Source organism: Liolophura sinensis, chromosome 6 (assembly GCF_032854445.1).
Source record: "Liolophura sinensis isolate JHLJ2023 chromosome 6, CUHK_Ljap_v2, whole genome shotgun sequence".
In the NCBI taxonomy this organism is placed as follows: domain Eukaryota; kingdom Metazoa; phylum Mollusca; class Polyplacophora; order Chitonida; family Chitonidae; genus Liolophura; species Liolophura sinensis.
This window is the reverse complement of record NC_088300.1, coordinates 17,857,631-17,871,764: the sequence shown is the minus strand read 5'-3', so window position 1 is coordinate 17,871,764 and position 14,134 is coordinate 17,857,631. Positions and strand designations below refer to the sequence as shown.

Below are 14,134 nucleotides of genomic sequence, written 5' to 3'. Positions count from 1 at the left end.
AACATGTACTAAGGCCTATATTGTCCCGTTGAACTGCATACATGTACTTTACGTCGGTGGCCATCAGTTACTTCCCCTGTCCCACTGGAAGCGTTTCTCTCTTTTGTTGACTTTACTGATACCGGTACAAGAAAAGAGACTGACTATGGCTTCTGTAGATAAATCAGGTAAACGTGCATTTTATGCCATAAAAAGTGTAATGGTTTCTTTGTTTTAGCGTATTTCGTTAGTGTGAGGTCTTTTAGGTCACGTAATACCACTTGAGGTTGAGTACAACAACAACACAGCGTCAAATATAAAGTGCGCATCCTTCATCGGGAAAATTTCCCGCATAGCATTAATCATCATCGACCTACATTTATATGTCTGTTGAATTCCACGATTGTGACACCCTCCTTTGGGAAGCGTACGATCTTCAGACGCAGATTTCGTGTTAACTGTAGTGTCCCATTTACAAATTCAATAATGTATGATTTTACGAATGACTTCTTGTATGCCGGTATTTACAATCATTTATTACTTCATGGAGTGCATTATCACGAAATACTTAATCATTACAGAGCACAGAAGGTCAGTGTGACAGACATTTAATGAGAATCATAATTAACTGTAGCCGTTTATGCATTTATGTATTGTTGTTTTTCAGACAATAGCCTCAGCATATCGTGGTGTAATTCAGCCAGGAGTCACCTGCTCAACCCCACCAACATCGTAGACTACTTCTCTGACAGAAGTAACCCTTTCTATGACTGCACATGTAACAATGAGATAGTGAAGATGCAGCGTGTAAGCCCAGATCAACTTCAGTAGGTTTTTTCTTTCGCACTCTAGTGTTCCTGTCATATCTTGCCCTTGTTTGTTTGTTTATTTAATACTCAAGAATATTTCACGGTGGCGAGCAGTATGGAGGAAAGCGAGGAGAGGCAGTGGGAAACACACGGCCATCTGCAGGTTGCTGGCAGACCTTCCCACATACCACCCCTGTTTGGAAAGACCGTATACATGCTTTGATGTATTTATCATCCTATACAGATGATTGATTATAGATATTTGTGCATGTGTCAAATTGTCTCATCTGTAAAATATGTGAGGGGCCTCCGTGACTGAGCTGGTTACCACTAGTTCCCATCAAGCAAAGTTCCGTGGTTTAAATTTGCTTAATTTTCATCTGTTAGTGAGAGGAAAGATATAAAGAAAATAGATGTGCAGATGTCACCCCTGATGGGTTCTAATATCCTAAATTACTCAACATCAGTCTTTACATACATCATTTGTACAGTTCTGTTTATTTTTTAAAAATTGACTTTAAAAAGTGAAATATTGAATCCTAGAAGAGTCGTAATGTGCTCAATCTTTCTTTCAACATCATTTGAGAAGTCAGTTTTGCTTTTTGTAAACTCTGAATTGTTTTCTACAATATTACATACTAAAGATGGTCTAAAAACAAACAATGGAAAGGGGCCTAATCACATTTCCTGTGCTCATTGCTCATATTTGTGTGTCAGATATGTGTCTACTTTTTGGTAAACTTTCTTCTGTTTTAGGAATATGGTTGGGTTGGAATATATACTGTTGCATGTTCAAGAGCCTATCTTGTATGTCATCAGAAAGCAACACAGACATTCACCTCAGCAAGGTATCAGTTAAATGACCCCCTTCACCAATCTCATCACTTAGTAAAATATACTTTTGAGTAGTCTCTCTCTAGCTCCTTCCTCTGTAGTGTCCCTCATAACAGATTAGTCATGTACCTATCAGACAAAGGGGTATGGTTTCCTCCACAGTCAGCTCTCTGGCTCCTTTGAAATGCCCATCTCGTCAGGTTTGTTAGGTTCTTGCCAGACATTGGGACGTGGTCTCCTCTGGGCTTTGGTTTCCTCCACAATCAGCTATCTCACTCAGTCTCTTGAAGTGTCTCTGTCATCAGGTTTGTTAGATCCTTGCCAAACAAAGAGACATGGTTTCCTCTGGGCTCTGGTTTCCTCCACAACCTCTCTTCAGATTTGTTAGGTCCTTGCCAGACAAGTAGAACATGGTCTCCTCTGGGCTCTGGTTTCCTCTACAGTGAGCTCTCTCTCACTCTCTCTTAAAGCATCCCTCTCATCAGGTTTGTTAGGATCTTGTCGGACAGTGGGACGTGGTCTCCACTGGGCTCTGTTTTCCTCCACAGTCAGCTGATTTGTATTTGTTAGTAAGCCCTCTATTTATGCATATATTTCGTCAATGTTCCGAAGTATTCGTCGATGATACCACGGCTACTTAATTTCCAGACTGACCATTTACCATTGGGGCATTAAGAAAACAATCTTTGAAGCCATTTTTACTCACTAAGATTAAAGCTTATAAGCTTTTTGGTTCTTTCATATGACAGGCCACATCATATATTACAAACAAGTATTTAGAAATAAATACCCAGTGTTTTGTGCATGCTTTAAATCAGTATAGGTTGACAACAAAAATGAAATTTTCTAGCAGGCTTCAGTATTGTATTATGATGGTTCTTATAGAAAAGTTCTTTTTTGGAATAAATTTAACATCTGTTCGCTTGTCTGATTGTAGTCACCTCATATGCTGACTATTACATAATTGCCGGTGTGGTATACCAAGCTCCTGACCTCGGATCTGTCATCAACTCCAGACTGGTGAGGAAATAGCTATTCATAGTACTGTTGTGATGGTAATTAAGATATATATATGGCTTCTTCAAAACAGGAAGCTGACTTGTTGGCCCATATGCAAATATGTAAGTAGAAGCTGTTTGACATTTGTCACTGCCATGTATGGGAATTGCATAAGCTTTTACAAAAAAGAAAAGACCTTCTGTTCCTTCTGTTAGTTTCAGCATATACAAATGAGCTTTTTTAGGTGTAGGAATATTTTTGTTGACTCATCAGAGGCTGTTTGAGCGTGAAATTGATGTTAAGCAATATCTTTAGGGCGAAGTTGACACGTTGCCCAATACATTTGTGGTTATGTGTGAGTCATGTCATTTTGAAGGTACTGGTAAGCAGGAAATCACATTGAAAAACGAGATTTCAAGTTTGGTGAACTGTATTTCTTCTTTACAGTGTTTGCTGCTCATATTGGTAAAAACAAGGCATCAGAATGAAGGAAATCCCATATTTAGGTGTGTCCTACTCCCTTTGTAAAGTTATGATGAACTATATTTACCTAATGTTTTCCTCAATTTTCCATTGTAGTTGAACACTGTGTTCAATCTCCAGTCTGCATTTGAAGAAGGTGAGTGAGAAAGGATGAGTAAGGTTGAAAATAAACAGAACTAAAAGATTGCATGAATGTTAGGATGTATGCCGTGAAACGCCTGTGAGTATTTGAGTGGGTTATAACCAATGAGCCAGAACTCTCTAAATGCTCCTGGTGAATCAGAGGTAGAATGGCCCCACATACTGGGCCCGTATATACCCATGTAATAGATCGATACATTCATGTAAATGGTCTGTCTTTGAGCCTATAGATAAATCAAGAAAAAAACCTTGGTGTCCATATGCAGGGAAGTGTATGAGATATACAATAGGTCTTCCCCTGCCCTGTACATGTAGCTGTCCATATGCAGGTTGCTGACAGACCACATACGGCTGAAGAGGAAGCCAGCCTGAACTGGACAAAGTCAAAGCTACCGCATTGGAGAGCCCAGTGGGATAGTGCCCAGAGTTTTGAAACACTTAAAACCACAGTGAGGCAATAGTGATTGGCCCTAAAATAAAACCACAGCTGAAAGATGACAGTATACATGTACCTATGGCTTTTTTTTAAATGGTGGAATCAGTATAGTAACATTATTGCTTATTTTATGATAATCCCGTTTTAACTATAAACATTGTCATGCATACTAAGGTAATGGCTGAGGTTGTGTTTTACTTAAACAGCAAAAAGAACATAAATGATATGACCTGAGTTAGTGCTTTCAAAGCACCGTGCAAAATTGTCCCCAAAGCTATTTTTGTTCTTTTTTTATTTTAGGTTTTTTTTTTGGAAGTAATAAAAAGAATTTAGATTAAGATAACTTACTGCAGCCTTTTCAGACCATGTTTAAGTCATCTATTCTGTGAGCAGAAAAAAAAAGGTGTATCTTAGCAAAGAATGTAAAGTATTTCTGGACGTTGCTGTCTATATTACCGTTCATGAAGAGCACACATTATTTTTTACTTCACCTACACTGTAAGGCTAAATTGGGTGTAGTGCAGAGGCAGTATATTTCTTTTAACCCCATGAGGTGGCTCTAATGTGAGCAGGATCATGAGTCATGTTTTGATTGTAGCACAATATCTGCAGTGTTGCAGTTTTAACTTATGTGATGTCATTATGATGAGCTGAGAACGAAACATTTTACATAAATAAAATTGCGTTTGAATCATGCTTCTGGGTGTGTAACAGTTTCTCATTAGTGTTTGCCCCATTCCACCATTTGATCAAGAGAAACATTACGCTTGCACTGGTGTGGTGTGTGCTGGAACCTTTATGCAACAAGTTACATGGGCTGACCCATATATCGATGGCTTCTTCACCCTTCCTCCAGCATTGCCTGACTTTCTTGCTTCACACACTATTTTCATAAGAATGTAAAAGAACAAAATTTTTTGCCTTTCACACTTGCATTATTCACATCATTCCTGTTTTAATTATTAACTAGAAGTGCATTGTGTTGCATGTGCATTTTAATCTCAGCTACAAATGCTGATTCAGTTAATCATGCTTATTTTTCGCCAAAAAATCATGTTTGTCATACGAGTGAAGTCATTTTATTTTCTCCATTTAAATGCTGATATCTCTTGTCAGACTGCCTTAACATGTATGTATGTGTTTAGTGATGGTTTCTGAGTGTATAAATCATACGTTCTGTGTAATGTGTGAAATGTTGACAACACTGCATGGATTTTCTGTTGCCAGCCCAGTCATACTCCAAGTATCACCCGTCAAAGGGCTATTGGTGGGAATTTAAGGATCCCGAGGAAACAGGTGAGAGAGTACAGTTTGCGGAAACATTCTTCCTGAAAAGTTTTACTGATTTATAGGGATTTTATGGTGTGTGCATGTATTATCACTTAACACTATATTTGGTAAACTACATGTAGTTGGCCCATGTTCACTGGAACCCCTTACTGGCCAGATGTCAAACGTACCAGTCACATTGCAGGGCACAGGCCCTGGATCAGTAAGATTGTATGCCAGAATCCATCTCTAGCTGCCATTAGTGCAGCCTCAGGGCTTCTGTAATGCACTAAGTGAAGCCTTTTGTTGTGTGACTTCTGTGTATAATCCTAACTGCTGTTGGATTAATGACACTCAAGAACAGTATTACCTAAAGTGCCAATTAAGCAAAAAAAAAATTCTCTATAATATGTAAGGAAACAAGGTTGCCTTTTGCCTAGACTGGTTCTGGCAACCATGAGTAAGTATTAAGTTAGGTGACACTACTTGAACATGAGTTGTGTTTTCTATGTGAATTCTGTCCACGTTCTCAGTATGGTTTGCTGGATACTGTATACTGGATACAATGCTGTAGCTCTCCTTTGATAAGATGATGGACATAGAGTTGGGTAATGAAAGCTTACAAAATTGGGTAGGTAATCCCCTCTGGCTGTAAGTGGGAAGGTCTTCCAGCAACCTGTGAATGGCCGTGGGTTTCCCCGAAGCTGTGCTCGGTTTCCTCCCACCATAATGCTAGCCGCTGTCAGGTAACCTAAATATTCTTGAGTATCCAGCACCACCACTTATATATGCTGCTAATAATAATAATAATATCTTCATGTATTGAAGGTTACTCCGTCAATTTGTACAAAGCTGTTCTTCCCCATGGCCTTCACAAACAAAAACAAAACAGTAGAAAGAGTTTTACAGAGAAAAAGGACAAATAATGTTTTGGATTTTGGCTGCTGCTTGACTGACTTAGTGTCATAAGTTCTCACTCTATAGCTCTCCATTCATCAGCACACCATCAGCATAGAATCAGTAAGACAGCTCTGGTACTGTATCTGGTGTGAAACAAGCCCTTGGCAAACTTAACTATCTCTTCAAAGAATGTAACAGACATGAACCAGTCCACCCTTAACACTGTTATAACACAAGATTGTTCCTAGATTACTCTCATGACCTGTCAGAAAGGTCTCCAATCCAGCTGGCTAGAATTTGATGTTCCCGTGGCACATACAAGCTATTTTGCAATCCTGAACTGGTGTCTTTTGTGGGGTCATATTACCAGTTTCTCTGGCCTTTTGCTTTAAAACATGTTGAAAAACTCTAACTGAGATCCTGACTATAAATTAAGGGGTCTTCAGTGTCAAAATAATGCCCTTGCCTAAGTGGATGTGGCTAGTTAGAATCCAACTCTCAAGAAAAAAGGCCAGGTTTTTAGCAAAAAACCACCTAAGTTTGTTGCTCCTACTCAGCCAGAAAAAGTAGGTCAGTCTCTGAGGATTTTTTATGAATCATGTGCATGGAATTTGATGATAAAAAGACAGGTGGGTACATCCAGGTCAGTTCAGGGTGTCATCTTAGTGTAGTGTTGGTCAGTAGGGCATATGTACTGTCAGTGTTGATCATTTAAGTACAGTGCTTTATCAAGTTTTCAGTTTCACTTGTATTTTATTGTGTAGTTGGCCATGTACAGATTTTGAAATACAGATTTCAGAACAGATATTGTGTCATTCAGTTACTTATCAAATGTTTCTCACATGGGTTTTGTTGTCAGCTTTATCCGCCCAAATTCAGATACCTGAGAACCATCAAATTCATAACATTTTCTCATGTACTTGTATCAGAATAGTAAATTTAAAGAGTTGTCACTTAATTTCTTCCATAGCACGACTGAGTTTACCATCAAATATAAAGCTTGTGTTGTCCACAATGTTGGTGAGATGTCTGATCATATATTTGTCCTTAACAGAGAAAGTGAAACCTAAAGAAAAGAAGCAGAAAGAAGAGCCAAGTTCTTTGTTTCAACGTCAAAGAGTGGACCTTCTTTTGGGAGAACTATCAAAAAAATTTCCACCTAAGTTTGTTGCTCCTACTCAGCCAGAAAAAGCAGGTGGGTTTTTTTATGAATCATGTGCATGGAATTTGATAATAAAAAGACAGGTGGGTACATCCAGGTCAGTTCAGGGTGTCATCTTAGTGTAGTGTTGGTCATTAGGGCATATGTACTGTCAGTGTTGATCATTTGGGTACAGTGCTTTGGCAAGTTTTCAGTTCCGCTTGTAGTTTATTGTGTAGTAGGCCATGTACAGATTTTGAAAACAGATATTGTGTCATTCAGTCCTTAGTGGGGATGTTGTTTGACCCATTTTGTGTGGGTGTGGGATAAGGTTTAACAATATCATTTAGATTAATCATTAGGATAATTTCCTGGATGAAAAACAGAAAGTCAATAAGATGCATGTACAGAGTGAAGCCTCATTATTAAGAAACAATAACGCCTTTAGTCTATGAGTTTAATTGGTCTGTATTTTACCTAAAGTTTTAGCATTTTTCAAGTGGCTTCTTTCACCTTATAAGATGGAATAATGCTAAAAAACAGTAATTTGCATTTTGTACTTCTATTGGTTTTGCGTACCGGATTAATGATTTACCATTGTTACAGTCACTTGATTTAAAGTAATGGCAGTATAGCATATGCTGTATATCAGTAGCCTGCTTTCACGAGATTGAATTACGTGAATTTGTATTTTCTTGGACAGATCGACTTTCTGATTTATTAAAGAAATAAAATACGTGTGTAAACCCCGCTTGACATTAAACAGCAGACATTTTATTCAGAAAAGAGTTATGATGGAATTTCATAGTGAACAAGATTTTGAAAAATGAGCCTTCACCAAAACAGGAACTTGTGAGCAAGATATTTCAAACATTAAAATTAAGGGCCTCCTGATTTCAGATGTCATTGAATATAAAACCATTGGTAATTAAGATTAATCTAATCATGTTCAAAGACAATAGCATGGACTAAAATGTGCACATTTTTTGTATTTATCATATCATTGTATGAACTGTCATGTAAAACAAGCGTCATGTGATAAAGTGGGGCACCCCACCTGTGCTTTTCCGAAACATCATATTTTATATTAACAAACAGCTAAAGAATGTATCATACACAAATCATTGACTGTGGATGATTAATTCAACACCGTTATTCTTTGAAATTTCCAGAAGTGTGGGTAGGATGCCCTAGAGGGTTGTACAAAGCTTGTGTTGTGTCATTGTCTGTGTCATTGAGTTGAAAATTTATGAAGTTCTGCATGTTCTTGTACCATTGACTAAAAATATAATGCCATATAATTAGACAGGATTTAATTAGTGTGTTCTCTTGATATGATCTGCATACTCTATGTGTTCTGAGGACTCTTTTTAATTGGTTGGTTGTTGTGCTGTGTAAAATAGGGACACAGGTACATTCAAATACAGACATGCATATTTTCTGACAAATGTCACATCAGGGTACCCTTAAGTAAGACTGCTTAAAGTTGGTAGGCATTTTCTAACGACTGTATTCATGACATGATTCATTATTGAAGAAAGTTGCTTAATTTTATCCATCTTTATACGCCACCGCCATTAGGCGGAGCATATTGTGTTATAGCGATTTTGTCCGTCTGTCCATGTGTATTCGTGTCCGGGCTATAACTCCAACTGTTTTCTGTGTAGAGTTTTAAGTTTTTGATGTGTACATGCATACACAGATGACGTGTCGCAACTCACATTTGTTCATTTCCGTGGTTGTCATGATTACCAGATTGCAATTTCCCTAGGTATACTATATAAATAGATATGATTTCATGTTCGGGCTACAACTCCAGCAGTTTTCCACATAGAGTTTTAATTTTTGATGGGTACTTAGATACACAGAAGTCAACGTGTCACAACTCACATTTGTTCATTTCCGTGGTTGTCATGATTACCAGATTACAATTTCCCTAGGTATACTATATAAATAGATATGATTTTATGTTCAGGCTACAACTCCAGCAGTTTTCCACAAAGAGGGCTTAATTTTTGATGGGTACTTAGATACACAGAAGTCGACGTGTCACAACTCACATTTGTCCATTATCATAGTTGTCAAGGCAACCAGATATCCTTTTATATACTATACAAATAAATCTGATTTGGTGCCCGGGCTGTAACCCTGCTTTACTTTTTTCTGGATACATACACAGAGGGTGATGTGTTACGACTCAAATTTGTTTATTTTCGCAGCTGGCATGGTAACCAGATAGCCATTTTCCTTATGTATACGATATAAATAGAAATGATTTTGTGTCAGGGCTACAACTGCAACTGTTTTCCATATAAAGTTTTATGGTGAACTTTATTGTGCACTTGCGCAGTTGTCATGGTAACCATATACCTATAATCAACACTCGTGAAGATTCCCTTCAGGGGTTATACTCATCACAATACTGCTGGTATTCTTTTATGCGTTTCAGACAAATGCATTTGTTGGGGCCTAATGTGTGTTCACCCCAAATTTTACAGATTTGTCTTCTTGACAGTTTTCCATTGAATATGAGTGTTTATTTCACTGTTAGCAGTGCTCAACTACCCAATGTGTGTCGTTATGTTTCTTGATGTCCCTCTTAACTACAAATGGGTTGTCATTTGTATTTTGTAATACAAAGTGCGCATCTAGCTCATCTGTTTGAATTTTTATTAAATTTAGTGTTTGGTTATGTTGCTTCTTTTCTTCTTATTGTAGCTGAAGAAGTCAAAGCTGAAGTCAAAGTGGAAGTTAAACAAGAGAAAGTGGAAGAGAAATCTACATCAAATTCAATAAAACCCCCTCCAGAGAAAAAACCAAAGTTAATGAGATGAGGTAGTGTCATGACAAGCTTTCAAGGTGTGGTTACTACCACACAACCAGCCTCGCTTGGTTACAGAACAGTATTACAGTATTAGAGCTCCTGGATTCTACAACAGTGACTTTACCAAAATGTGTAAAATACACAGCATTAGGATTGTTATTTCTACTGGTAAATAACATCACTGAAAGTGATACCGTTGGGTGCTTACAAAGACATGCTGCAGTAGTGACTATTGTGAGTTTTGTCTAATACCCCAGGGTAACTATGTACTGACTGACTAAGTGAGTGAGTGAGTGACTAACTGAGTGAGTGAGTTGATGTCAAGAAGGTACAGGGTGTGCGTTAATACAGCATGCTCACAAGACAGGTGCATTATAATAATGACAGGGAGACTGTGCCAGCAAGTAAATTGCAAATTCACCCATCACAGTTACCGGCTGATTGAACATTGGTAAAGGTTCCATGCTCAGCTGCTGACTCTTGCCATGAGAACAAACATGAGTGGAAACATGGCTACATCAGATGTTTATAGTATGTAATTCCTCTATAGCATATACATTCAGATCATGAGGGGTGACATTGGTGACTGGTTGAGAACTATACAGATAAATTTACCAAGAGAAGTTCCACAGGGAAAAGCTTCCCCAAGACTCGGGTGTAGTTAGAAGTATGGTACTGTAATCAAGGTTGAAGCACATTGTATTGCTTTGTTCTAGAGTACATGTGACCTGATTAACAGCTATAAGACAGGGTATTCATAATCGTGAACAAATGAGAATCGCGTCATGAATTGTCATAAAAAAATCATGAATTTTGAAATTGTTAACATTCAGGAGGTGAATGGTTACGGGGGAAAGGTCTGCTGTGTGTTGCTAAATGGTGAAATACCGGTCTTCAGACATTGTCATTTCCTATGGTAAAAGTCACGAATGGATGTCCGATTTGGTCATGAGAAAGGCTTCAAAAGTGATTAATACTTGTTCTGAAATAAAGGTGTCAAACATGACAAGAGTGTATAAAGGTACTGATTTCAATTAATGCCACAGATTTATATCACTCTGGATTTGTTTAATAAATTGTACTAGATGGACCCCGTAAACTGGCAGCCATTTTGTCCGAGAAAAAGTCTAGATTATGGCATTGCACAGCTGTGAAGTAAATTAATAAATATTCAAGAACCATGGCTGGATCGTTAAGATGCTTGTCTTTCATTCACTAGAAGACACGGTGGTGGTTCACTGTCGTTATCCCTTCTTACTGCAAAACGTCAAATTGTTCCGTTATAATATGCCTTTTTTGAGAATGATACCATTGAAATACGCTAAATGTATCACCGGAAATTGCAAGCAAGCTAATCTATGTACCCAGACGTATAGATCCGGTATATTAGGGTAAGCTATTAATATAGCGTATAGCCAATGTGCTGTGCATATCTTTACGTCACATATGGGGATGTTAACTTCCCAAGGTTGGGGGTTACCCACGTTGGCTACGTCGTGGGTTTCCTCCGCGCTACGCCCAGTTTCCCCTCACCATAATTCTGGCCGACGTCGTATAAGTGAAATATTCTTGAGTACGGCGTAAAACACCAATCAAATAAATAAATAAATTTTATCCATGCATGTCTCTGCTCCGTATATTTCTTTGTCGAATATACAGTGTATGTCCTTGTCTCTTGAATTCCCCAGCCGGTATATACTCTGTCACGATTTCTCCAACACATGTACCTGTCGTATACTTACCATCTACGATGTAAAGTGTATTCTCCCATGCGGTATACACTCTGTCACGATTTCCCCAACACATGTACCTGTCGTATACTTACCATCTGCCATATAAAGTGTATTCTCCCAAGCGGTATACACTGTCACGATTTCCCCAACATATGTCCCTGTCGAATATATACCAACGATCTACAAGATACAGTGTATCTATGTTCATATATTTAAACTATAGGTCTGTCTCTTTTTGTGTTTTCCATCGGGGTGTTTCGTGTTTCCCAGACAAAGGCTGACCGGTCAGAATCTCAGGCTCTGCACAAGTTGGTTCGTTAAACTCAACTCTCGTATTTAACAGGGGTATAAAAGACAGAGTAAAATGACACTCAGAAACTAAGGAAGAATTTTTGAGATCCGTGGCAGGCCCTTGTTACATGACCAGCATATGGAAATTATTCATTTATTTGGTAGGTGTTTTAAGCCCTACTCAAGAATATTTCACTGCACTCAGTCATGGAGCATTATGGTGGGAGGAAACATGTGGGATAAAACCCAGCCAACCTGCACTTTGAAGTCACTTTTTTTCACAAACTGCTAAAAGGGAAATTCATGTCGTGAACGCTCGTGTTGTTTTATCTTCATAGCTCGTGTCGATTGTGCAGATGAAGGAAAAACGTTCATGTGCCCTCTGGCGGTTGTTCTCACAGTAATCAAGCTTATGTGTACGTCTCTTTCCTCGTTCTCGTGAATCATCCTAGTGTCTTAATCACGTTTCGCATTTTGATCTGTTATGCTTGAATATAATATAACATTTATATAGATAACATGCCCATATTTTTTCTTTCCTTGTCGTTAAGCCATAGTCATTTATTCATTCATTCTTTCCGTATCCTCAACTTTATCACTATTCATTCCTGTTCCTCAGGCAAGGCTCGCTTGTTTATGTCTCCTCCAGGCGTTCAAAATGTTCACGATTTTGTAATTCTCCAATTAAGCCTTGCATGTTGCCTTATTAGACAACGCCACCGGGTTTCCAATACTAAATAAAAAAAGTTTCTTCTTGATGGCAGTGAGTCATGGTTGATGGCCTGAATTGTGAATATCGCCGTCCACTTTCTGTAAACCTTTCATCCGGTCTCTTGTCGCCATTCCCTCAGTAAAAAGTGAACAGAGCTATATTCTCTAATATGCAGTGTTTCTATCCTTTCGGCAGAAAACTGGCCAACTTTGGGCTCTGAGGCCACAGCTATATTTCTTTTTTTTTTTTTTTTATTTTACTGGAGTTATTGTACACCGTACTCAAAAATATTTCACTCACACGACCATGAGCAGAATTATGGTAAGAAGAAACCGGACAGAGCCCAGGGCTCACGACCATGCACTGGAAGTTTTCTGGCAGACTTTCCCACTTACGATCAGAGAGGAAAACTGCATGAGCTTGACTTGAACTCACATGTAGTCACAGACCTGAAATGGTGAACAATCGGAAAATGCCAGCATATGTTTATATGTATATTTTATCGAGTGTATGTTCGGGAGTGGCTTTTATAACCACCTCTTTCAGACGTGTACGGTGACGTCCATGTCCGAGGCTAATGACACCAAGACGGAACAATGACCTAGGAGCCTCCTACTAGTCCAGCCCCTGCCCGGTTTCCTCTCACCATAATGCTGGCCGCCGTTGTACGACTTAAAACGCCAATAAAATAAATAAAATATAGAGGTGTATGATCCTCGTGACCATATTTCTCATACGGAATATTATGATCGGTTTCTTAAATTAAAGTACCGGTACATGTTTGCTCACATGGCACGGTTTATGTAAACTATGCTCATACACGCCATACATGTGTCAGAAGAAGGCAAATAATTGTTAATATCTTGTTCAGCTGGGGTGACTTACATCGGAATATATTCGTTAGCGGTTACTCGCTATAATCAGAGGTCAAGTTTTACTTTTGTCCCCTTTCTCATTGCACCCTTCTCCCTGTTTTCTTTAATCTGGAAAGCAGAAAATTACAAAAGTGTATTCTGTGAGGCATTCAAGTGAACTCATGCGTATAATTTCACTGAGGTACCCATGTATGCTAATTTTTGTTTATACTGTACGAGGGAGACTGTCTATGTGCAAACATCATGCATGCATGTAAGAAGAAAGATTTATTATTTATTTATTTCATTGGTGTTTTACGGCGATCTCTAGAATATTTCACTTATACGACGGCGGCCAGCATTATGGTGGGACAAAACCGGGCAAAGCCCAGGGGAAACCCACGACCATCCGCAAGTTGCTGGAAGACCTTCCCACGTACAGCCGGATAAGAAGAAAGAAGCTGGTCTAACTGGTGTGTGCCAGAGGTAATATATAGCGGGACAGATTTGGTCGTGTTAGACAACATCAGAGGTTATAGGAAATCAGGTTTTTTTTACTGTTTATCTTTTAAGAAAGAATAGAAATTTTACATCTTTTTCCACCGGAAAAGGTTGATGTGGTTGTATTATAGAAAATCGTTATGTACAAGCCTACCGATATAGTCTAAAAATATATGTTTACCTTGAAACATTCTGAATAAATGAAGTCAACTCGCATACCATTAAAAG

The 14,134-nt window shown here is 38.5% G+C and overlaps 1 protein-coding gene across 3 annotated transcripts in view; it reads left to right on the top strand.

Annotated features, from left to right (window-relative positions):
• The window catches only part of LOC135466479 (mediator of RNA polymerase II transcription subunit 6-like), a 59,781-nt gene extending 47,868 nt beyond the window's left edge, over positions 1-11,913 (top strand). The window contains exons 1-8 of one of the 3 annotated variants that reach the window (XM_064743976.1): positions 63-167; positions 647-806; positions 1,545-1,636; positions 2,560-2,642; positions 3,201-3,240; positions 4,909-4,977; positions 6,905-7,045; positions 9,710-11,913. In XM_064743976.1, the coding sequence (XP_064600046.1) occupies positions 146-167; positions 647-806; positions 1,545-1,636; positions 2,560-2,642; positions 3,201-3,240; positions 4,909-4,977; positions 6,905-7,045; positions 9,710-9,825 (723 nt within the window). In that variant the 5' untranslated portion in view covers positions 63-145 and the 3' untranslated portion in view covers positions 9,826-11,913. Of the gene's footprint in view, positions 1-62; positions 168-646; positions 807-1,544; positions 1,637-2,559; positions 2,643-3,200; positions 3,241-4,908; positions 4,978-6,904; positions 7,046-9,709 lie in introns of those variants that run through there. The other 2 variants (XM_064743975.1, XR_010444122.1) reach the window with 2 other exon arrangements.
• Positions 11,914-14,134: the final 2,221 nt, after the last annotated feature.